This window comes from Drosophila guanche, unplaced genomic scaffold (genome assembly GCF_900245975.1).
Source record: "Drosophila guanche unplaced genomic scaffold, DGUA_6, whole genome shotgun sequence".
Classification (NCBI taxonomy): Eukaryota; Metazoa; Arthropoda; class Insecta; order Diptera; family Drosophilidae; genus Drosophila; species Drosophila guanche.
Genome location: NW_022995745.1, coordinates 5,191,506 through 5,217,579, shown reverse-complemented (window position 1 = coordinate 5,217,579; position 26,074 = coordinate 5,191,506). Strand labels below are relative to the sequence as shown.

The window sequence follows — 26,074 nt, the reverse complement described above, 5'->3', positions numbered from 1 at the left end:
TTGTTATAACAAATAACAGCAGCAGCAACTGCCTCCTGCCTCCTGCCACTGGCTGTGCACCCGCAGTGTCAACGTGTCGTCATGTGGACGTCAAACTTTTGTCCAGCTGCGGCCACAGTGTTTGGGATGCCCCCTGCTCCCCCACCAAACAAAAAAAGCGGAAGGGGAGTGTGTAGGCCAAGTACTGTGACTGGGACTGGGACTGGGCTGAATGCCAACTCTTGTATTTATGTATAATTAAACTGCTGCACAGAGTGGTGGTGGGGTGCACGCTGCATGGAGAAGATGTACAAATTGAAACGGGTCTCCGGCTCCGCCAAGGGAGAGCAAGAGCGAGAGCGCTAGTCGCTGCGGGAGAGACGCCAGAGCCAGCCAGCCAGCCAGCCAGCCAGCCAGGACTCATATGCGAGCAGCAGCAGCAGCCGGGAGTCCAGACAGCGTCTCTGTTCCTGCCACACTGCCACTGGCAGCATAATCAGCCACAACAGCGGCCCAGCAAGTTACTTCCGCTGCGGCGGACTCTGGGAGTTGCTCGAATGCTTCGGAGTCCCATCATCCGGGAGTCCAAAAACTGTCTTCAACTGACGCGGCAGAGAGTTGTCTCCGCCTCGCCGCCACTCCTGTTCCACGCCGAGGTGCATCCGCTTTTTGGTATCCCCGAGGACCTCCGCCACTTTTTGTTTGTTTGTGGATGGAGCTTCATAATATTTTCTGGAATTGTTTTGCTCCCGCTTTTGTTTTCGCAATTCGCTTTTTGGCTTTTGTTTTGCTTTGTTTTCAGTTCTATTCTAGGCCTTGGCCCCCGCCCCTTTGCTTTGGCAACTCCTTTTCTTGGCGCACATTTGCTGGAGAAGATCCTTTTTAGCGGGCAGAAAAGGCAGGCAGCGGCACAATAGACACTACAAAATCTGTGTGAATGCCAAAGGAATTGAATGAGTGCCCAAGAATGAATACAAGGAAAAGGTGCCTGGCTATGCATTTAATTAATGCATAATATAAAGAGTTCTGTTTACCAATAGCCAGAGTCCGTGGCGTATACGCAATGTTCGTTGCAATCAAAGCAAAATCTGTCAAAGGAAATTGTTGAGAGATAAAACAAAAGCTGCTGGATTGGCATGAAACGTGGAATAAGTGGATTTCAGACGAGGCTCCAGAGGCTGAAGAGTCGAAAAGATCAATCTATGAAAACTACAGCAAAAGTTAAGCAGTCCAACAGCAGTCCAAAGAGTGGAACTTCGGATTGGAAATTGAATTCCCAAACACTTCTTACAGCATAGAAAATGTCCTTCATCAATGGAATGAAAATTAGAGTTAAGGGAACAAAAAAATGTCTCAGTGCCACGCCACGCCACCCACAGAAGCCAACAAGTTAATGAATATTTGTACGCCCTGCCCCACCATCCACCATCTTTTTTAACGCTCTTTTGTTTTGCTACGCAAATTCTTTGCATTATTTGTGTCCTTTTTCGTGTCCTTTTTGGCTTTTCCGCGCGTTTTCTTTGCGCGTTTTACTGCCCTTCAGTTTTTTTTATGTTTTTTCGTTTGTTTCCCTTTGCATGTGTTTTATTTTTCTTTTGTGTTTTTATCCGTTTTTGCTTTCTTCAGAATTTCCTTAATTTTCCTTTGCTTTTCCTTTGATTTTCTCTTGGTTTTCCTTTCCTTTCCTCGTTTCGTTTCTCTTTTTATTATTTTCCCATCTTTTGGTTGTTGTTGTATGATAACGAGGAGACCACCAGGAGCACCGCCCGCGTCGCTTTTCCGTTCGTTTGCCTCGCACTTTGGCAAACTTTTCACTTTCACAATGTGGGTGGAGGGTTGGGTTGGTGGCTGCAGTGTCTAGAACTTGGCACCTTTGTCATAGCTCCCAGTGGGTGGCCCCGCCTCCGCCCCCTCTGTGTCTCTCTGTCTCTCTGTCTCTCTGTCTGTAAGTAAACACAATTGTGTATTCCTTCTTTGCCGGCAGTTCCTTCTCCTCTTTTCCTTTGCCACGTAGCTGGCGAGCAAAACAAACCGCAAAATGCTTCGTGGAGGCAACATCTGATGACTGGCTGGGCTGGGCTGGGCTGGGGTGGGGCAGGGCATGGCATCCTGTCAGTGCCCTACCCCTGCGCACGCGCCTCCCCATTTGCCTAGGCGCGAATTCACATTTCAATGGCATTTTCCGCTCTTATTTCCAGTTCTTCTATCTTGATTTTTTCCCTAATTCTGCGCTCTGCTAGCACCCGGAATCGCGGAGCACGTGCCAAAAGCGAATCCGACACTCGCTCAAACACCGGAAACGCATGAAGATCCCCGAATCAAAATATCCCAACCGAAATGATGGCAAAAAAAATCATAATTATTTTGCATAAATTAGGCCAAGATCAAATAACTCCTCAACAGGGAGGAAGGGCGGAGGGGCATCGGTATGATTAGTTTCAGAGCCAAAGTTAGACCCAGGGAGAGAAGTCATTCATTAGGATCCATCTGTAAGGGCTTGGCCAGCGCCTACGCAAGTGTCATGCCACAAAGCCACCAAAACGAAAAAAAAAAAAAAAAGAGTTAAAGTTGGAACCAGCGTCCGTCCCCGTTAAAGACGTGGAAGAGAATCATCTCTGAAGAAGAGTCTGCCCCTGCGAATGATGATGATGATGATGGGACGTAAACCTTTTGTCTTTTTGGTCTACATGGGGTCTCGTCTCGTCGGGTCTTGTCTCTCCTCCGTCTCCACCTCCACCTCCACCTCCACCTTCATCTCCTTCTTCTCTGAGGTTTTTCTTGTTTTTTAATTGAGCCAAGCAATTATTATTTGCGACTTGGACTCACTCATTCATTGATTCGTTTGCTCATTCATTGCGTTTATAAATAGCTCATCGGTGGCTTGGGCCTGGGGTCCCCAGGTCTTTGGGCCACAGACTGAAAATGATGCACGGCCCACGCAATCGGTCGTGGTGGTGGACCCCAAAAGTGAGTCCACACCCAGCGAGAAGAGGTGGGTCTTGGGTCCGGCACTGTTTTGTACAGTGCGTTTCACAGCTATAATTCGTGAGATATCGGGAGATAAATGATTGAAGTCGAACAAAAAGTGTTTCAATCAGCTATCAAAGATTGATATACATCGTGAATGGATAAACGTTTTCAGCTATCGAAATTCCATCAACTTAATCGGCTAATTTCGAGCATTTATTGCAAATATTTATGTTTTGAATGGTAAACTGTTTTACACATTCGAAACGCACTGTTTTGTGATTCCCGTATATCGGTTACAGTTTTTCGTTGGTTTTAGGTTTTTGATATATTTTTGTTGTTGTCTTAGATTTCACGTGGATCTTGTGGATGGATTCTTCTCTGTGGGATTTTGTTGGGACACCCATGTGGGTGTTTTTGGCAGCGAATTCAATAAAAACTTCACAGCCAATGAGCTGTGCTTGTTGTTGCTGTTGTTGCCGTGGCATGTGACCAACTCCTCCTCAGACTTATACCGGTACACCGGTGATTGCTGCTGTCGTTTTGTGGGTGTGGGTGCGGCCGACGCGTCGGCTGCCTGGACGGACGGATGGATGGCTATGTGCTGGAGATGGATGCGGTTCTGTTTGTTATTTCTTTTGGGTCTTTTTTTTTTTCTTCTGGTCGCTGTACTTTTTTGTTGTTCGCCTTCGTTTTTGAGCTGTGGCATAATTTAATTCAATGATTACTGATTTTAAAACGAAACCAAGATGCGAATCCCAATCCCAATCCCAATCCCAATCCAAATCCAAAGAGGCGGCGCGCTGCGACGCGTGCGTTGCTCTGTGGCTCAAATAAATAAATCAATCATGGCCCCAAACGAACAGCTACGCTTCTCAGATTGAGGTCTGGTCTTCTTGGTGCTGCGCCCAGGGGACGCGCATCCAGCAGTGTGCAGTGGGAGGGTGGGGCAGGGGCCAGGGCAGGGGCAGACCCCACCTTCAAATGCATGTGGATGGATCTCGGGTCCATGGCACTCCCCATTTCCGTTTGCCAGCGATTTATATCGGCCCATGGCATGGGCCCATGCCAGCTCCCTTCCCTTCATCCTGTGTGTGTGTGTGTGTGTGTCTCTGCCTTTGCCTCTGTGCCCCACGCATCTTATCAGCATAATTATTATCATTAAGATGCCATTGTCACATTGCCATTGCACACCTTAAATTGGAGCCTGGCTGGCAGATGGAGATGGAACTGGGTAGATGCAGCCTCAGATGGAGGAGCCACGGCGTTGGCTTTGGCGGAGTCTTACTCGAGTTCGAGTTCGATTTTAAGGAGTAGAACGATCGAGGTGGGGGGGAGTGGCGCTTATTATTTCTAGGGCATTTCATGCTTTTATTCATTGAGTCTCACTCTAAAGTGAGCGTATTCATACTTTTTCCATTCGCTACTTTTATTTTCTATGTCTAACATCACCTGTCCCTTGGGCCTACTTCACCTACATTTTCTATGTATGTACATATGAATATTTATGTATGTAAACATACCCCCATTTATGTACATATGAACATTTGTCGTGTAATTGTCTGATATTATTGCCCATCCCATCCCATCCCATTCCACGGTTTCGCATTGGGAATCATTTTATATGGTGGGGCACGCGCTCGTTCGCCAATCGCCATTCGCCATTCGCTGCGCTTAATTCACATGCGTCACACACACACACATGCACACCTATGTACACCCATGCACACCCATGTCCCCCTCTATACCACTCTGACATGTGTGTGCGTAAATTGGCTCTGTCTTCTGCAGTCTGCATCCAGAGTCTGTCTCCAAAGGCGCGCTCTGCTCTGCGTCTGTGATCTTTGTCAACGTTTGCTGCTGGCTTCCTCTTCCTCTTCCTCTTCCTCCTCCCATCTGCATCTGCATCTCCTTCTCCCTTTGTTCATCTGATCTGCACTTCTGCCCACCTTATTCCACTTCTCCTCCTCCTCCTCCAAACACTTCACCGTTTTTTTTTGCTCATTGTGTGTTGTTGCTGCCGCTGCTTGTACGCTGCTTTTGTTGGCGATGTTGACGCCTCCCCTTTTATTTATTCATTCATTTTTTTGTTGCTTTTCTTGTGCCAGAGAGAAGAGTGAGAGAGAGAGAGAGCGAGAGCGGGAGAGTTTCCAGTTACAATTCCACTGATAACTTATTTACTTTTGTGGGGCTTTGGGGCTGTGGCTCGCCGTTGGCTGCCGCCCTCTCGCCAGTGACTTTCCCACTGCTCGGAAGCCCCCCCACTGGAACAGTCACGGGTAGAGGAGATTCATGTCGTGTGTTTTCCGTGATGGTGTGGTTGGTCTGCCCTGCTTTTGATCGATCCCCCTCTGCCTAAGCCTCTGTCCAGCTTTGGTCTGCCCTACCCACACACACACACACACACTGGCACTGGCACTGGCACTGGCATACCTGACGACCGACACCCAACTCTGCTCGCTTCGGTTTTGTTCGGCTTTCGTTACGCTTCGTTTTCGTCTTGTTGTTGCTTCGCTTGGCCCCTGGGATGGCACAAAGCGAGCGTCATCATCTTCGTATCTTGCGGCTTCGTGGCTTCGGTGGCGATCGAGTGAGAGAGTGAGCGCGAGCCGAAGTGGAATTGGAATTTGGCAGGCAAGCAAGAGGCGGCATTGAGCAGGTTTTTTCTGCTCTTTCCCACCACACCACACAGCCCCCCTCCCATCGGTGATTGCTTCGTGTGGCTTATCTGCCGCCGTGTTACGATTTTGTTATTGCTTTTGACTCTCTGCTTCACACCTGTCTCCGTCTGTCTGTTTGTCTGTCTGTCTGTCGATCGGTTGGTAAGCCCCCCCATACCACCCCCACTCCTTGGACTGTGCTGTATGCTGTACGTCAGCTGTCTCGCTCTCTCTGTCTCGCTTTGCTCGCTTGCTCTCCCGCTCGGTTTGTGTGCGTTGGACTTTTTGATTGGCCAGACCTTGATATCAAGCCGAAAGCACAATACAATACAAAACAGCGGACAACAGAGCAGAGGCGAGCAGAGCGGAACGGAACGGCACAAAGCCAAGCCCAACGGTCTCAACCGTCTCTACGGTCTCCGGCCTCTCCATCTCCATCTCGCTCTGGGCTCGGCCAAGACGCCGGCGTCGCATTGTTGCGTCTGCGCCGGCGCAGCAGCCACAGCATCAATGCCGAGACGACGCCATTTTGCAATCGCCATGAAGAAACAAAAAAAGAGAAAAAAAATAAAACATTTCTCAAGAAACTTTTGAGAATCTCTGGTCGTCACAGCGGGAGACGGGGCCACTGCATTGGTTGTCCGTCCCCTTGAAAAACTTATTGCAAAAGGGTTGTCCACCCCTCGAGGAAAAGGGAAGCCAGAGGGATACTGATCTGAGGCGTAATTGAATCGCAATTGAATTCTGGAAATCCTGTGATTCTGCTGCCAAGAGCTCCGGACACCTACTTCTGGCTGGGGTCCAGAACGAGTGCTGGACTGGACCCCGAAGTGAAGTCAAAAGTGCAAAGTCCTTACAATGGATGTAAATTACCGTTGCACACACACACACACACACACACATACAGCCACTTCCTGTGCGTGTTTCATACCAACTCACATTCATATGTTGCAGGAATATATGCATCAACAAACACACACAGTAAAAGGCAAATGCAAAGAAGAAAGATACAGCTGGGAGATGGTGATGGAGCAGGCAGCATGGAGATCCTTTTGCTCCTTGTCCGGGGCCCAAAGTCACTTTGCATCATCATTTCCACGAACACAGGAGTAGCAGCATGGAGGGGTAGGGGTAGAGGTTGTACACAGTCGCCATTGTTGGGCCCAAGTTGCGCATAATTGAAACATAAAACGCTTGGACACCAATTCACAAAAGCCTCGTGCCCCAGCCCCAGCCCCCAGGCACCATCCCCTGAGGGGAGGGGGGGGGGAGCGAGCAGCCCTTGTGTGCATTGTGCGAGGCCCCAAAGAAAAGAGACAATTGTGTGTAAGAAAATGCAAGGCCCGAGCGGTATTCAAACTCAAATGTGAACGAGATGAGGAAGGAAAGTGCCCTCGGAAGGGGCCTGCCATGACGAACCAATGGGTACCCTGGAATGTGCATCGTTCGTGTGGCAGAAATGGGACCTTACTGCTAAGCCACACTGGGAGAGTTCTGCTAAACCTTACTGGGAGAGAGATGGAAAGCGAAACTGTTAAGCCACGTAAGGATAGGATGGATACAAATAGCGACTGCTAAGCCACACTGTGAGAGATATGTATGTAAAGAAAAAAAGAATGAAATTACAGGATCCGCTCAATATATTTTCGATATTTTGTTGTTAGCTTAGCAAAAGCTTTCGTCTAATAGCAACACCCTTCGCCACAGGGTAAACTGAATGTTTGAGTGAGCAAATGAATGCAAGTGCAAGTGTGAGTGCATATGAATGAGTGTGTGTGTGTGAATGTTTGAGTGAGTGAGTGCATAAGTGCGTATGTGATTTATGGCTGCCCTGTTGTTGGTGCTGTTTGGGCTGCTGCTGCTGCTGCTGCTGGTCCCGGTCCGTTGAACGATTTGTTGTAGAATTCAAGAGTGCCAAACCGCATATTTGAATATGGCAGCAGCTACCAGCAAGGGTGGGGCACACATGGAGCAGCGAATGTGTGGCCTGCAGCCAATGGATGACAGGGCTAAGGCTAATAGCCCACAAGGCAGAGAAGGAGCGAAAGACAGAGAGGGAGAGAGGGAGAGACATCCACGTATTTGCCATCCTCTGTAAGAAATACTTCTATTGATTTCGAGCAGAAACTTTCTACGATTTTCAATTATTTGAACCTATCACAGAGGCAGAGACTAGAACTCGCCCAGAGACAGAGACAGAGAGAGAGGGAGAGAGAGAGACAGAGAGTGGCAATGACCAGGACTCGCTCCCACGAGTGTATGTGTGCGTCAGCACTTTTCGTGCGAAATCCGGATCGAATGGGTGGGTGGGTGGCTGTCCATTCCACCGCTCACTTGACCTCCAGTTAAACTAGCCAACAAAAAGCGATGGCTCAGAACAGAAGAAAGCTGAAGGCAAAACGAGGAAAGGAAGGGCACAAGTGGAGAACAAACGACAGAGGACAGAGGACAGACACCCAAACACATGTACCACATAAATGGTAGGGAGAGAAGGACACAACGAAGGATACAGAGAGGCAAACCCAAGGAGGAGCCAGTACTGACACAGACAGACAGACAGGCAGGGGGACAGAGCTGGAGTCCGAAGAGTCTGTGGAGTCGAACATTTTCGCTACTTTCATTTGTTCGCAATTTGTGTTCTGCCCTGCGGTGCTCCCCCTGTGTCCTGCTGCTGCCAGTTGCGGTTAAGTTCTCCAAATTGCAGTCATAGTCTGGCTACATGCTGCATGCCACAAACACACACAGAGAGGAGCCCAGGACATGGCCAGCAGAATACATAACAGACGAGGTCCTTGGTCCTTGCTCGGATGCTGCTGCTGCTGCTGCTGCTGCTGGAGACTGTCCAATAAGTGGCAAAAACGACGCGTGCTATCTAGTCATCTGCAGCTGGAGCAACGACTCCTCAGTTCTGTGGCAACTCCGACTCCGACTCCGACTCCGATTCCTGCAGACATCGTCCAAGGTCCACTTCGATGTGCGGCTGGGGAGTGCAGGGAGAGGGCGACTCCAACACGAATCACTCAGCCGCAACGGCATAAAGTTCAAGTTGGGGCGATTGCCGGAGAGAGAGACAGTTGCCACAGCAGCAGGCAGGCAGTCAGGCAGGCAGGCAGGAGGCCACAGACCAGGATACCAAAAACTCCTTCCAAGCAAATAAAATCAACAAAATTCAACTTTTTATTGTTGCCTCGGCATGAAGCGAGTGAGTCGAGTGAGTCGGAAGCAAGTGGTGGCCAGAGTGTGGAGGGAGGATGAAGGAAGCTTAGCATTCGCTGTTGCAAACCAGCAGACTCCTTGCCACAGCCGACAGGCACATATGTATCCATGTATGTATCTCCACTCCACTCCAATCCGCTCCCTCTCTCTCTCTCTCTATCTGACTGTGCTACGTGGACTATCAACGTCATCGGCTCCACATTTGGTCTGTGTGTGTGTCCTGTGTCCCTGCGTCCCTGGCGAGCTCTCGGTTTCAGCACCACTTCTGCACCTCCTACGCTGTGCTGCTCTCTGCCATCGGCATGCCACATCGTTTAAGTGTCGCATCCGGCTGTCCAAGGACGAGTCCAACTTCGAGTCCGAGTCGTGGCCCGAGCACATGGAAGACCCCACCCCACCCCACCCCTCCCACTGAAACGTAACCCGACGATTGGGGCGCTATTGATTTTGGGCCCAAAAGGGGGATGCACGGATGTACACCCACGTGGAGGGTGGAAGCCCAAATAGCGTGAGAAATTAAAGGTTCCACTGAGAGAGAGGGAGGCAGGAACGGGAATCGAAGCGGGCAGCGGAAATGGAATGGAGACTGGACGAATGGGTCCACGAATGACCGCCGCACCGTAAGCTAGGGGATGTGTGCCTGGGACTCCGCCCACATTTCAGAGTTCGACAGGAAGGTGAACCCTGGCATTTACACGACTATTTAAAGGCATGTATCCTTTCACTTAGGGGCAATTTCTACAGAATTTCAATCATTGAACGGTCACAGAATTCTGCAATTGCATTTCGCTTTCCATTTCCATTTCCATTCCCATTCTGCAATTCCAAATGATTGCAACCGCAATGCACTTCTATAAATAAATGTCATCTCTTCCTCTCTATCGCTGCCCCACCTGTGCTCCTGTTGGGGATCGTGCTGCTTGGGGGCGAAGCCATTTAATTGCCCCGAACCCGAGGAGCTGGCAGCGTCTGACCAGCGCGCCAGAAGCTGGCAGAGATTAGCCCTTCCTGCTGGCTAATAGCCAAGCCATAAAACAATAACAGCAGCAGGCAAATGGCTGGAAGCCATGAGATCATGTAACCCAGGAGACGTGTAACTGAGACGCTACGAACCATGGACCGACCACGGGTCCATGCCACATGCCTCTGCGCCATGCTCCTCCGCTCCTGTGGCAGCCACCGAGAGCCGCGCGACAACTTTGACTTATTGCTGCGACAGATACAATTACAAACGATTGGGCCCTGGGCCCTGGGCCCTGGGCCCTCATGGGCATGGGCCTCAGGCTCAGCCTGTGGCTCTTGCGGTCAATGAATGAGTGCCTGAATGAATGACTGAATGAATGAATGAATTGTCGGTGGGGCCCGAGAGTTTTCTCACCTTTGTCTAGATGCTGGTCGGGGATAGATCGGAAGCGATGCCAATCGCGATTTGTTATCATGGCTAACGACGATTCCAGGAGACAGACACAAAACCCAACGATTGCGAGAGAGAGAGAGAGAGAAGGAAACCATATATCCATATCCGACTTCTCTACTGGCCCTTTTCCATAGGATCATCGAACTTTTTGTGGTGCTGTGTGGTGTGGTGTGGCTCCTCCATTGTCTCTCCATAGCAGATGGAGATGGAGATGGAGAGTCTGTGTCGTCTCTGGTGCTCTGTGTCTCTGGCTCTTGCTCTGCGGTTAACCGAAAGTTGTCTATAAATTATTAAAATTGTCTCATTATTCATATAGAATACAATAGATTTCATTTACGTTTCATTTTATTGCAACACAAACACAAACACAAACAAAAACAGTCGAGAGCAAAAACAGGAACCACAAGAACCACAGAGAGCAAACACATCCGAATAGAACCGCTCAGAGACGACCATAGTTTTCAATTGTTTTGTTCGAGATTGGAAGATCTCGGATCCACTGAGATCTGGGTTGAGATCTGGCCAGCTGAATGCGTGGGAGAATTTGAATGAAGCCACAAAAAAAACACACACACACATCTTCAGCCTGTCTAGAGAGACTCTTTTCTTGTGCCAAAAGTTCCATTGGGTTCCACTATTTCAATTAATAAATAAACTATTTAATTGTTAACTCAAAACAATCTCATTCCACAAATATAGTAACAATATTAGTTATTATTCTTTATAAACATCTAATAAATAACAATATTCTTTTCTTTTTGTTGCAGGTGAGTTCTTCTTCCAGCCATGATCTGTGACGTGGTCTGTGGGTCGGGTGAGTACCTGAAGCCTGTTGCCTCTTGCCTCTTGCCTGTTGCCTGTTGCGCTCCCAGGGTCCGTCCATGGATAATCGCCGTCAGTTGTTTTTGGCATTTCAATCAGAGATCAGAGAGGGCTCCAGAGGAGAACAAGCCCAACATCCGAACATGGCCCCATTACATGGCCAACGCGTGTAATCGCAACATGTTTCCAGATTGAAGTTCAGTCTCAGGTTGAGGTTGAGTTTCGGCTCTGGCATGGGATGGGATGGGATGGGATGGTCCTCTAATTATGCCAGTAGCAAAGGTGAGCCATGGCCAGTAGATCCCACTGCTCCAGCCGCTCGTTAGCCTGCCCAAAGTGACTCTCTCTGTGGCATCGGTGGGTTCTTCGTTCCGTCGGTCGCTCGTCGGTGTGTTTGAATCCAGATGACATCTCAATAGTTTGCTTACTGCCAAGCCGGCAGTCCGCGGCATTCGATCCCAAACAAAAAAAAACCTCTGAGGGCGCATTGTCAATGTCCGAGCAGTGGATGTCAGTGGCTGGCTAGCTGTCTGGCTGTCTGGCTATCTGCCTGTATGTTGTGGCTGGGAAACCGATTGGAATTTTCGTGCAGCAGCAGCAGCAGCAGCAAACGCAGAATTTTCATTTCGTGTACGTTCTGCGGTGTTCTGTCGGACTGGCGCTGAGTCTCTCTCTCTCTCTCTCTCTCTCTCTGTTTCGTTGTTGGTCGCTTAATTAGCAGCGCGGGGGGAGAGGGAGTGCGGCAGAGTAGAGCAATGTTTCACCTAATTAGTAGCCTTGACTGCGGCTCCACTGATACGTTGCGATACTATGCGATGGATGGATGTGCAGGACTCTGCTGCATTGATGGATGGATGCTTGAATGGCATTTAACTTGCAGCAGCAGCCCGAAAAATCCAAGCTGACATCCGAACTCTGTGTGTGTGCCTCTTTCTCTTTGTAGTTGCTGTTGTCATTGGCTGACTTACACGACATCTATGCACATATGTACATGGGGAGGGGGCTGGCATGGAGCAGTTTGGGGCGCCACCGTCGCGGTAATGTTGCGTGCATGTCTTACACAATCCCAAAATGCCAGTGACGCCGTCGTACGCAAATTTCCAACCCAATGTTCCATGAAGGATGAGTGAGTTGAGTGGCTGGGAGAGGCTGACGACGGGCAACGATGACGCCAAAACTAAGTGAAACAAATCGCAGCTGCACTGAAATTCACCTGCATGCCGCACCACCCCGCACACACTTTGCCGCACACCCTCCCTTCCCACCGCCACGAGTTGAGTTGATTGGGAAAGGTGTCAATGCGTGGCGCCAAGGGCGAGAGTGCGAGAAATTGTCATCTCACTTACTTCCTTCCGTTTCTGAAGCTCTTTGGCGTGAGTTTATGGCAAGTTGTTATGTGAGGGGCATGCCATGGGGCACGAGTGTGCGTGGGAATTGATTGAGAATATTTCAAGACCGGCAAGGGGAAGAGTATTTCCAGTAGTTTATCGTTTCATTTGTGTGAATATGTACAGAAACATCAATGTACTTATAGGGAAATCGATTATAAACTGTTTTAATTATATTTTCCATCGATTGATTGATTTTTTGTACCTCCAGCTCGATGGCTCAAGTGAGCCAAATCGAAGAGAAATCGTTAATAATCGATGGCAATTACCTTCATAGCATGTACATACATATAAGAACTCTAATGCACAATCAGTAAAGCTGCCACACACACAATTTATGCTCTTACTTAGTCTGCTGCCATTACACATCCATACAGCCCCTTGGCTTAGGCCCCATTGTGCCCGGACTCTCTTTCATGCCTCAAATCCGATTGATACCCACAGAGCAAGGGCTGGGCGTGTGTGGGAGCGTGTCAGTGTGAAGCTTGCGGCATGTCCAACTTGCGGCAAGTGCGTGTAAATGCAAATGTTGTCAATGCGCAGCCGAAAATTGGATTGGTTTGTATTCTGGTTGAGAGCAACAAGGAGGAGAGGACAGTGGAGCGGAGCGGAGCTACCGAGAAGCTTTAGTTAAATGCGCGCTGTTCGCACAGACCGCAGACGTGTCCCTCATCTGCCCTTGCCCCTCCCCGTACGTGCCCCGTGTGCCCCATTGGGCTGGGAATCATCCTTAATACAAATTGCAAAAGTAACCGCGTACCGGGGCCCCCAGTCTTCGGCCTGTCGAATGCTTTTGTCGCTGACTGTTGTGGCTGCTATTGCTGCTGGCTGCTGCCTGCTGCCTGCTGCCTGTGGTTGATTTTAAGCCATAAGAGCAAATCAGGCAGCAGGCTGGCAGCACCCAGGCATCGGTTGTAAGTATCTCTCGGGCCCAAAACGACTGGGCATTCAATGAATTCAATTGCCCGACCGCAGACGGCAAACGTCGTCGTCGTCGTCGTAGTCACAAAACAGATCCAAAAGACAACGAATGCCACAAGCGAACCCAACGACTAGGGGCATATCCTGTAGGAGTAGATTTTGGTGTTTTGTAAACAGAACTGAGCAATGTCTGGGATGCCGGAAGTTGAGGGATAAGCAAAAGGTCTTTATTCTCTTGATTTCTGTGGGGTATCACTGGGGTCTTCAGCATATCCCCTGTCTCAGCATGGTTGCCCCTACAGGGTATTCGAGCGAACGAAACCAACACGATGTTGCACTTTCAATGTTACGCTATGCGATGCTGCCGCTGCCCCAGGTCGTTCGCTGTTTTGTTTATTCTATAATGCAGTCTTGTCCTCGATTGCGTCACTGTGGGACAGCAGAGGGAAGCTGGAGGGGGAAGACTTAGGGACGCACTAGGCCGTGTGTTTTTTTCTCCATCTCCAGCTCCAGCTCCAGCTCCAGCTCCAGCTCTGTCTCTGATCGTGCAGCTTCGAGAGACGTCACATTTTATACTTTTTTTGGCCACATTGATATGCAAGTGACGACGAGCGATTGCTGCAGCAGCAGCGGGTGGCAAGCAGCACAGGTGCCCCGTTGCAGATATGCAGATACATTTTTGTTTTTGTGCTGAATATCTCTGCAACATGACTTTCAAACGTAATACAAACAGAGCTCGCTCATCCATATGGATGGCAGTGCCCCGGCAACCGGCAACCGGCACCTCGTACAATGTCCATCTGTCCATCGACACACGGTCGATCACGCGGAGTGTGTCTGCCTCTGGGGCATGCCGCCTGCTGCCGCCTGCGAGCGTCTTCTCGAGTGTACAAGTATCTACGTATCTGGCAGATACTTCAGCCGCAGACGCGACGTCTTCAACTTTCAACTTTTGGATGTTTTCTGTCGATTTGTGGGCCTTTATGCTTGCCTTTTTATTTGTAGGTTACTCCGCCGCTGCATGGTACAGTTAGTGTGTCTGCAGCAGGTTGCAGCATGTTGCACGCTGCACGTTGCACGTTCGCTTTGCTTTTGTTTGCTTTTGCAACATATTTGAAGGCCTTCAAGTGGCGGCACTAAGCGGAGCCCTCGCTCGCTCGCTCGCCTCTCTCAGGGTTTGTGCCACATATTCTGATGGAGTGCCTGAAGGGGTGGGTAGGGGAGGGGGTTAAATCAAAGATCTACTCCAAAGGGTGACCTTCAGTGCCGCTGGGCTCGCAGGGCTTCCCATGACACCTGCCCCCCAACTGCCATGTCGCACACACAAAACACACTTTCGGGCGCTGACATTCATCAATCAGCCGCACACACACAGACACTGCCTCATGCCACCTCCATTCATGGCACAATGGTCTCTGTGTCGTTGTCAACACTCTGGGCCAGGCCCCGGAGTACCGTTTGCGGTGTGTCAGCCCTCCTGCCGCCTGCCGCCTGCCGCCCCCGCATCCATCCGGCTGGGAGTGTGGGAATCTGTTACCCTTTCTCTTGGTGGTGCTGCGACTGCCGCTAAGCAAACAGCAAATAACTTTTCCGCAACAGTTTTCCAAGCAGCGACCAACCACAGAGAGTCGAAGTCACAGAGCTGAAGCTAGAGCCAGGGCCAGAGCCAGAGCCAGAGACGAAGTCGCTGTGGCATGTAGCTGAAACACTTTCCAGCTTCGTCTTCAACATTTTAGCTACAGTTTTATTGCAGCTTCGGATGCTGCTGCAGCTTGGGCCCCAGATTCTGCTGCATGTTTCAGAGAGCCAGAGAGAGCGAGAGAGATATTCCAGGCCACAGTCAGGTGCATTTTGCCATTGTTTCAAATGGACTGTCTGCAACCCACACACCCCCCCCCCCCCCACCCCTTTCGAAAAGGGTGAGATCCCATCACCCACACTCGGAACTTGCCCCTGCCTTCCGCTTTGGGGGAATCCGCTCAAGAAACGGCGGAGCTCCACAATGAACACAAAAAAAAAACACACACAAAAATCAAAAGAAAAAGAAAAACAGAGAGAGAAAGAGAAAGAGAGAAGAAAAGGTTGAACGTGTTGTTCGGATTATCCGTGAGATAATTTCACTGTGCCCCCAGCAGCACCAGTCTCAGTCCCAGTCCCAGTCTCAGTCCCATCTATGTGCCGCCAACTGTCTGCTGTGGGTAGCGATGCTGTCTTGTTCGCATTTGCTGCCTGTCAACGCTCCACTCGGACTCCGGACTACGGCGTCTCCTTCCCTTTCCCACCCTGTGCAGGGGGGGGGGGGGGGGTGAAACTGAAGAGGATGTCATGTGCAGGCCATTGCCATTATTCCTAATTTCGGGCTTAAATCAGATCTCCAGGTACTCTCCCCGCCCACCCACTGCCGCCTACAAAAGCCGCCTGACATTCCCCTAAAAATCTCCCAAATACAATTCCAAATCCCCACAGTGCCAATGCCAGTGGCAGTGGCAGTGGCAGTGGCAGCTTCTTCCCATTCCACATGGCGCTTGGCGCTTGCTACTGGCAACTTGCAACTTGCAACTTGAACTGCCTGCAAGATGCTAACTCTTTAACCTCTCCCTCTGTCTGCCCCGCGGGGCATTGTAGGGCCCATTGTATTGTCCGTCGTTGTCCATTGTCGCCTCCCCCCCAATCCGTCGCCAGTGGCATCCCCCCCCCCCCCATCGTCTGAATGTTGCTCTTGTTGCATGCTGCTTGGATTTTCCTATTTGTTATGGGCTTTCCTCTTAATTTGAGGTCGTGAGAATCATGGCTAATTAATTGACTCAAACACACACACACACAAATCCATGCCACATACGAGTGGGAGTACGGAATGGGCTGCACATACACGTACATGCCACATTGTGTGTGTGACTCTGGCAGGACTTGCCTTTTGACAGCTTTATGAATCCCAAAAGTCTCCACCTATGCAAAGGATTGTGTAGTGGAATTTGATTTGTTCTCTTTTCCAGTGCAGCTTCACAGTTGAGGGTGGAATCTGCGGTTTCCTTCATTCATTCCTCACATTCATTTATATTCCACTTCCAAAGAGTACTTTTATTTGTTTCCAAATAAAGGAAGCTGCTTTCCCATTTTCATAGCTCTTTAGTTGTGGCAGATTCGCAACTTATTTTCATCGCGACAAATCCCCAAACAGATTGAAGGCATTTCCTTCTTGCTTATATTAAACATTTTCTATTGCTTTTGTTTTCTTTTTACTAGTCTTAATTCATATTTTATATTTTAGCATAATTTATTCGTTTAACTTCTTAGCTTTCGACTCAACAAATTATAATTTTTACACTTGTGAATTCACTTCCTAAAACCCTTCTTTTGGATATTTAAATCCTCCTAAAAAACAATCCATCACTTGGGCTTCCATCAATGGAAATTCTTGAGCGCTCTTTCCGCCTCAATGTTGCTGCTGCCGCATGTTGCACTCGTATTCAAATATATTTATTGCCAGCAACAACTAAAGGGATGGGAGCAAACGCCGGGGGGGAAAATGCTCTTCTGGCGGATTACAACAAATTACAGTTTGGACGAATTGGTGGAAAATTCCTAGACCCAAAAACAAAGCTAAGGTGAAATTTGTTATAGCTGTAGTTGCCCTCTCTGCTGGTTGCTGCTGCTGCTGCCGGTCCATGCCGCTGTTTGTTGCATGCTTCCGCATCGATTTTCACATTGGCCGCTGTCTCTTCTGCTGCCTCCTTCTTCTGTTGTCGTCCCTCGCTCTTCCCTAAGTTCATTACAATTTATTTTTATGTGTAATGCAATTATTGTTGTTGCTGCTGCTGCTGCTGCTGCAGTTGCATGAATGTTTATTCGCGCTACTTGGCGGGGGCGTCGCAACCTGGCGACGAGGGGATGGGAACGGGAAAGGGAGCGTGGTGTGGTGGCAGCAGCGGAAGGAACGACAGAATTGGGGCCATGAGGCATTCGTTGTTGGGTGGGGGAGGAGGAGGAGGAGGCAGGCAATGGCATTGGGGGTATTCTCAGTCGAGGTCTTTGTTACACTCTCGGACATGACAACGGTGGCACGACCACGACACATTGCGAATTTGCCATGAACATTTGGTGTTGTTGCCACTGCCACTGTTGGGGCAGGCACCGTTGGCGCTGACCTGCGCCGTTGCACTAAATACAAACACTCGCAACAAGTCACACGGACACACGGACACACGGACACGGGGACACACGGACACGGACACATCTGGCGCTGAAGATCGCGCGATTTCTTAATATGAGAATATTCCCACCATTGTCTCCGCTGATGAGAGGAGCAGCTCTCCATTCCTCCACCACAGCCGTCGGCTTCTCCATCTCGGGAGCGACTGTTTTCGGGGTGACTGACTTTGGGGCTGAGGCTTTTGGAGTAGGTGACACGAGTAGGAGGTGGCAACATGGACTGTGGGGGAGTGTGTGGTGTCCACTCCAGCAGATTCGATTGCATGTGCAGCCCCACACTCCATGACTCTCCACACTCCACACTCCACACTCCACTTCTCCCTTCACTCTGTGGCCCATTTAGCACTCGCGCTACCCACGAGCCGGCCGTCGTGCTACTCAGTTACTGTCGCGTATACCCTGCCAAAGAGAGGGTATTATGATTCTAGAAACACTCAAGCCACTCCTCTCTGTGTACATCTGAAAAGATCTAATCAAAATGACATTGATTCGCTGTACAAGTGTCTCCTAAGTGAGAGGACACAGTTTTGCATACGAATTGGAATCATCAAAACATAAATAGTAAACAAATATGCCAAGGAATATCCTTTCGCTTAGGGGAAATTTGCAGCTTAGACCAATGTAGGGTATCCGCTTATTTGGCTTGCCTTTTGGCTGCCGTTTGAGGCGTTTGTTGTTGTTTCTGTTACTGTTACCTGTGGATGGGCGCTGCTTTAATTCCAGTTATGCGAACTTCTTTTGTTTTCCTTGAGACGTGCAAGAAGCAGCGGCACCACCGCCACCCGATCACCACCACCAGCGACTGCTCAAGTGCAGTGTGAAAAATTCCTCATTCCGCATTCACATGAATGGTGAAGCGGTGTCGGCCCTTTCCTTGGGGGTCATTACTGGTCACTGGTGCTGTTGAATTTGATGTTGCTGTTGCTCATGCCGTGGTGGAACGGTTCTTGCGTGTGCCACACGTGGCGTTCTCAGGGGCTCCTTTGCTTTGCTAATTTATTTGCACTGGAATCTGGTGCTCGTTTTCTTTTCTTTTCTTTTCTGTGTTTTGCTTTTTTTTTTATCCCACTCTTAATTAATAATTTATGCGCTGAATTCGCTCTTTTCTTCTCGTTGCAGGTGAGTCTTCTAACGGTAACGGCACCATCAGCGCCGCAACGGGCACCACATTGTGCGTCCGCCCAGAGTTCCCACGTCTAATGATCACTGGTTCCACAAGTGCCACAAGTGCCCCAAGAACAGCCGCCCTCCCAATCCCAGCCAGTGAGTAATGAATGATCGGGCCAGCCAAGGGAATAGATTTTGCTTGAGAAAGAACTGATCACCGATCGAAGAAAGGAACTTCGAAAGTACTCGAGGGGGGAATCTATAGGAATTGTATGTGAAACAACTGCATCTAACTCCAGTTAAGATCGGTCAAGATCACCTTCTAAAAAAAGATCACAGACTGCGCAGTGATGTTCTTTGGGAGAATTCTTTGGGCATTCCCTAAGCTTTAATGCAGTCGAACCTTGATAGCGCCTCGATATCTGCTGGGTCCTCCTGCTCTAGCAATCTCTTGGAATCTTGGGAGCGGAGAAGGAGAGCTCTCGTTTCTCGCATTCGTTTGGAACAATGGGGCATGCACCTGCGAATCGATCGAACAATTCATCAGTGCAGGGATTAACGAAAGATTTTCCCACAATTTCCCACAGCCAAATACCATTTCGTTTCTGCTGCTGCTGCTGCTGCTGCTGCTTCTTCTGTTGTGCCTCTGTTCTGAGGCAGGAACAAGTATAAAATTTCATTATCGTCGCGCACTTGTGAAGGGAGCAGAGCAGCTTATCCCATTACACTAAGCGCATGTGTACATGCATCGAGCGATCGTCCATCCTGTGTCCTGCCTCAGGACTCGCAGCACTTGTTGGCCGCTTCATGTTTCAGCAGAAAGAGAAAAGAAGAGAGATGCAGACACAATGCAGCGCCCCGTAGGAGGGAAATGCGAAAAGATCGCCCCTTGGTCTGGTCCCGCAGCCACTTGATTAGCCCCGCAGACAATGGGAGCTCTCTCTGTCTCCCTCCCAAAACAGAAAGAGAGAGAGAGAGAGAGAGAGCTAGAGCGAGGGGAGAGCTGTCCGCGGAATATATTTTGTCATGGGAAAACTGAGGAACGGAATGGACCGGCGAGCAGCAGGTGACGGCCTCGGCTTCGGCTTCGGCTTCGGCTCCTCCGATTCCTTCGATCGGGGAGTACCAATAATTGAATTGATCATGATTCAGATTTTGCTGCGTGTTGCCATTGTTGAGGCATGAGGATGCAGATGTGGCACAGCTACTGCTACCTGGATCGCAGTCTGAGGGTTTCGTTCCGTTGTGGCGAAAATCGCCAGGACAATGCTGCTGCTGCTGCTGCTGTGTGTCCTGTCCAATATTTGCAACGTGTCATCGATCGAGAGAAGGATCCTTGAGAACTCACTCTCTCCCTCTCTCGCTCTCGCTTTTTATTGAATGTTTTTTGGTGCGTGAGAAAAAGGATTAAGGATTGTCGCAGCAAAATGTGCGAATGCGAGAGACTGCAAGGCGAACGACCTAAGAGAGTCCTGCGAGCGAAAAGGTGTGTGTGTGTGTGCAAAAAAAAAACACAAAAAGAAAGGATACAGTGACGTGGCGAATGAAAGGGGCAGGCAGGACAGGACAGGGCAGGACAGGGCAGGGCAGGGCAGCTATAGCGAGAGAGATGGAGTTGGTTCCTTTCGTGGGAAATTTCATTTCGTTGCACTCTGATTTTGATCCATTTTCCTATTTTCCAGGCTAATCACAGCAGCGGGGAAATGGATGCATCCCCCCCCCCCACCCCTTTGTTACCGCCCCCACTCCTTGCATTGCAGATTGTTCAGCCTCAGCCCCACTGTCGCTGCCCACTCGCCATTTCATTGGGTTGGCATTGTCTGCAAGTTCAGTGTTCGATAAGCATCAAGTTCTCACGAACTTTTATTGTCCTCAAGACGACGACGACGACGACGACGACGTTGCAGTTGCAGTTGCAAGTTCCAATTCCAAGTTTGCGCTGCACGAGCACCAGGGGGAGAGCGTCGGCGGTGCTGGTGCTGGTGCTGGTGGTGGCTCCTCTTTGGAGCGACATTTTCCAAGCAATTAATGCCAAATTTAGACAAGCCCTCCCCTGCCTTCAGCCTACTCCCCCCATGCTCGGGATTTGTGTGTCTCGAAGGGAAGGGGGAGCACGCTGCTACTCAGCCGTGAAATATGAGGCAGAGGCAAAAGCAGTGGCAGAGGCAGAGTCTGGCCGGAAGCAGCGCCTCACTGACGCATGTCCAAGCCAAGCCGTCTGCTCCCTGACCCACTTCGGCTGCACGGGCACGGGCACGGGCTTTGCCTTGACTGAATCATTCGGCCAGCGATAAGACGCCCAAATAGATAGATAGCCACGCCCCAAGGTGACAATTGATAGGCACGAGGGACGACGCATGCGCAACGGCTGGGGCTGGGGCTGGGGCTGGGACAGGGACAGGGACAACGGGTCGTAATAAATTTCTTGATATGCGGGACATGTGGAAACTCAAACAAATTAAATTGTAAAACTGAAAATTAGCTTAATAATTTTGGAGTGGTTCGTTGGGTGCGGGGTTTAACCCTTTTTGGGTGCATGCACCCGCATGTGGCATGGCATGTGGCATGGCATGACATAATAATGCAACCGAGGGCCAAAGACAATTCGATATGCAACCGATGCACAGCACTCGATCGATACTCGATTGCCAATAATTTGATTAATGATTTGGTGGGGAAACCGCGCGGAGAGGAGTCTAAGGGGAGGATTCCGATGGCTGAGATTGGACATAAATTGAATTGCTGCGATCGTAGGATAAGTCTTCAAAGTTGTGTGGAGAAACAGCTGAATGGATCTCTGGAGGGTTCTATTAATTCGCTTTGCTTATTGCTTATCGATTTGCTGTTGGTTTTCGATTAGTTTTTGTGCTCTATTTGTGAAATATTTCTAGCTGCAGCTCTCGAGGCGCCACTTGTCGCATCATTGGCCTTTAGGGCTCTCCGCTCGTCGGCTTGCGCACTTTTGATGATGATGATGATGATGATGGCTGTTGCCCCTGCCACAGATGCAATTTATTTATGATTACGAGAAGGATGCAACCTACCTCCCGAGTGCCCTGTGCCCTTAGCAGTGTGTCGTCTGTCGTCTGTCGTTTGTTTTTGTTGTTCCAGCTTCTGTTGTGACTGTTGGACGACAAACGAGAGGCCGCTGCTGCCGTGGGCGTTGCTGCTTTTGTCAGCGTCTTGGCCTGGTCAGTGCCGCCGCACAGAGCTGCTGGCACGACGTCCTCTGGTGCGTGTGTCCATCCCCTGGCTGTTGGCTAAAACAATAGCAAACCTTTATTGCGGATAAATCATTACGGAGCCTCGGTCTTGTGGGTGGACTAGACAATGCCACGCCCATTAGATAGCAATCCTTACTGCAGCCCCAGATGCTGCGAAGGAGTAGAATTTGGTTCATTTTATTCACATGATTATCGCAAGAACAAGCCAATAGATGTACCTAAATGCCAGAGGAGAGCCTGCTCCCATGATTTCTCTACGCTTTTGTGGCTTTTCAGAGATGACAAAACGGAGAACGCAGACTGACTGACTGACGGACATCCATATGTACGGATGGCCATTCAATATGCCAAACACGTACCGCACGGGAACAACCGCATTGAGGCTGAGGCTGAGACTGAGGCTGAAGCTGGCAACAGCGGCGACGCCCCAAGCCGTAAATCCGAAATGGGGCACACAGCCGTGTGCGAGAGGCATGGGCACGTCCGTCGCATGGTCCGAGATCCCCCACCCACAGATGGCAGATGATGCGATGGAGATGTCACTTGAGTAATTGTCTTCATACGCTCCACTCCGCACCAGTCCGTTTGCCTGCCTGCTACCTGGGCCAACAAAAGCCGCAAAAGTGAAGAAAGTTTCGTTTGCGTTTGCGTTGGCGTTGGCGTTGGAGTCGAGTTGAGTTGAGTCGCCTTGCCCCGGCAAGAAGGTGCTTTGTTCCCTCTGCTGCCATACTGCTGTTGTGTTGCACAATCTGCGTGGAGAGCTCTCTGCTCCCCAGAGACCAACCGGGCGACCTCTGTCGCTCGCTTGTCGATCGTTTGGCATGTCCAAGACGCACCGTGCCAGTGTCCAACGTGCAGCTATTTAGTGCCCCACAGCCTGTATCTGTATCTGTATCTGTATCTCTGTGTGTGTGTGTCTGTTTTGTTATATCTTTCTGGTCGCATCTTTGGGATAGCCTTTGTATCTGTATCGCTGCTGCTGCTGCTGCTGCGTGTTTTGTATCTGATTTTCTGCCCAATCCATGTGTGTGTGTGAGTGTTTCTCTCTCTCCCTGCCATCGTCCCACGTTTTGTCCGGCCTTTTGGGACCGACCTGTGTCCACGTCCAACGACAACATTTCATCATCATCATCATCATCGTTTGCCAGAGCCACAGCCAGAGGTTGAGGTGCGGTGAAAGGAGCACCTTGAACAATAATTGTCAAAAAAAAAAATGAAAGAAAAAAAAAAGTAATAATAATTTCAGTTTCTTCTTTTCTTCTGCTCTTTCCCTGGGTTATTATGCATGATCTGTACGATCTATACGATCTTGTTTTGTGTGTGTGTGTGTGTGTATCGGTCTTCGTTGTTGTTGTGTGACGTGTTTCACTTTATTTTCGGGAATTAGCAAAGTCTTCTCCCACTCCTCCAGCGCTTCAGCCGTTGCCTCTCGAAGGTGTCTCTGGCCTGGGCTCTCTGATTGATTTCGGCCGACAAGAAGCGTGAAGATGACAAATCCAATCACAACAACAATAGAGTCCTACGTAGAAGACAACCTGCCAGCGCAGGTTCTCTCTTGTGGGTCAAGAGAGGTTCCAGCTCCCTGTCTCCCTTCCCTCTGCTTCCATCTCTGATGTCTCTGATGGTATTAGCAGATTGAACATCGAATATGCACTTCCAGAGCACTGTTTAAAGGTGGCAAATGCATGTGAAGTGCAGCAAATTGATGCCATTAGCATATGCTTGAGGTTTATCTACGCTCCTTATTCATTTTTGAAGGAAATTCCTGCGATTATTGGATACTCTTGCTGCAGATCTATAATTGGTTCAGGAAAATTGAGAAACTTTCGGTACAAACAAACATTTGCATTCTGTCTATTCAAAACCTGTCTGACAGTAAACTTTTGAACCGTTTCACTCCCAAAAACCGTTACCGTAACCCGCCAGATTAAACCTCAGATCTCAAATTTGCATATGCCGCTCTTTTTTTTGGTTTAAAATAACAAAAAATGCACAAAAAAGATCCGCTTCGAGACGAAGGCCATCACCACAGAATGGATGTCTATCTGCAACACGCAACTAACCAGAAAAAAAGCAAAAGGAGCAAAAGGAGCAAAAGGAGCAATGGGTGAACAGGCCAGGACGTAGGGCCTGTAACCCTTTTTCCAGTTCATGCTCATAAATTTTCCGTTAAAAACGAATGCATTTTCGTTGAACGAAATGATGAGGATTTGCTCATTTAAACCAAAACTTGGGCAGAGAGAACAAAGAGTGAAATTTATGCAGCGATCAACTTTCAAATACAACAAAAAATATATGCTTAAAAAAACAGAAAAACAAGAGACAAAAAAACGTGTGGCATGGGGTAAGGGTAACGACAATTGCCCGTCTTGGGTCTGGGGTGGCTGTGAGTCCTGTCTTCCCATCTTCCTTTTTGCATCATTGTTTGAATTGAATTAAAAAAGCGACGGTAATCAATGCATCAGCATCAGCAGCCGGCAGTCGGCAGCCGGCAGCATCAGCTTTCCCACTCCGAAAGTCCCATTCCGGTCCAGGACCCTCCTTTGCCTGCCTCACACATGTGACACATCGAGCACCCCATACCCGCGGCCTCATATCTTGGGAAAATCTTTTGGCCACCACCCAAAGGGAACCCAAATGCCGACTGACACACAAAAAACGGGTACTTCCTCTCAGGACCCGAGCAAAAAAAAACAATAAGAAAAAAATGCGTCTTCTGGGGTGGGGCGGAGATGCGGAAACGGGACTGCACGAGGGGCATAAAAAATTAATATCACGGGAGGGACAACCCAAATTTGCATAGAAAAAAAATGCCGTTACACACACACACACACACACACACACACACACACGGGGGACAGGACTTGGTCAGAGGACGAGGGCTACCTGGGCGCACAATTTGCACACACGAAAAACACACAAGAAACTCGTCCCCGACGATCCTTAGAGACCTCCTTCGGGGGTTGCAAAAAAAAATCACACACACACACACAGGAAGGAGGAGAAAAAACAAGCCGAGAACAAAAGGAAATATGGGAAAAGGAGGCGAAAATAAAAAAAGGAAACTTTAAGGAAACGGCCGGCCGATCGGTAAAAATTGCATAAAAAATAATTGCAAGGCGACAAGCGACAAGCGACAGGAACGCGGGCCGCTGTGCTGGGCTGTCACCCACCCTACTCCTGGGTTCCTCCCTACAGCTCCCGGCGTTGGTCCTGCGATGAATTGCGTTTGATTAAACGACACAAAGGCCGAGACGCGATGCTAGGCTCTCCTGCTTCTGCTCCTTCCTCGCGGCAGGGAGTGCCAGGACATTAGCAGCATCCTTTTACACGCTTCGCATCTGCGCAGGCGCCGCCGTCCCGTCTCGGGGGTAAGCCAAATGAGCGCGCAAAAAACTCGATCGACAGGCAGGACAACAAAAAACAACACACAAAAAACCGTTTACCCCCTGACAAGGGAAAGGATTAGGCACTGAAGGGGAAGAACAAGAAACCAGAAAATGGTTTGAGAAGCAGAAAGAATTCGATGTGGAAGGGGTGAAGAAAGGGCAGGAAAAGAAGTAAAAGCTGGGGAAGAAAGAGTAGAAATGAAGTGAATCAGTTGAGATGGAAGAGGAAGGATTGTTCCATTAAAGCTTAGGCAGAAGAAGCTAGATCCTGGGAGAAACATAAGACAAAGCAAAAGAATCGAATTGAAGAATCATTTCATATAAGAATTAGAATTGTTAAAGGCAAATGGGACCCGCAGTAAAAGATGGACCAAGCAGTAATAAAAGAAGGATTAAAAGAAGCAAAAGAAGAAGCCACCTTCCAGCACCACAATGGAAAAGCAGGAGGCAACAGGAGGCTTTCTCTCTCTATTACTCTGTGTCTTCCCCTCTCTGTGGCAGCATCTATTCTTAAAAAATGTTGAACATGAGAGCAAGGAGATCTGAAAAGGGAAATGGGAGAAGGCGCTGTGGAAGGGGAACTGAGCACGGGAGAAGGGCTGGTCGCCACACTTATTGCGCAGCTTCCGCGATGCGAGATGCGAGATGCGACGCGAGATGCGGCATTCCACACAAAAGATCCCCGGGGTTCAGGGGAGGCTGCTGCTGCGCATATCCCAAGCAAAGCAGAGAGAGAGAGAGAGAGAGCAGTCCAGGATCTGTGTGGAGCATTGTC

At 49.4% G+C, this 26,074-nt stretch overlaps 1 protein-coding gene across 2 annotated transcripts in view; it reads left to right on the top strand.

Annotated features, from left to right (window-relative positions):
* Positions 1–26,074, top strand: part of LOC117580937 (transcription factor hamlet) — a 46,959-nt gene that overhangs the window by 4,569 nt on the left and 16,316 nt on the right. The window contains exon 2 of one of the 2 annotated variants that reach the window (XM_034267718.1): positions 18,699–18,842. The exons of the other annotated variant lie outside the window; for it this stretch is intronic. Coding sequence (XP_034123609.1) covers positions 18,699–18,842 — 144 coding nt within the window. The remainder of the gene's footprint in view (positions 1–18,698; positions 18,843–26,074) is intronic. 2 annotated transcript variants of the gene reach the window in all.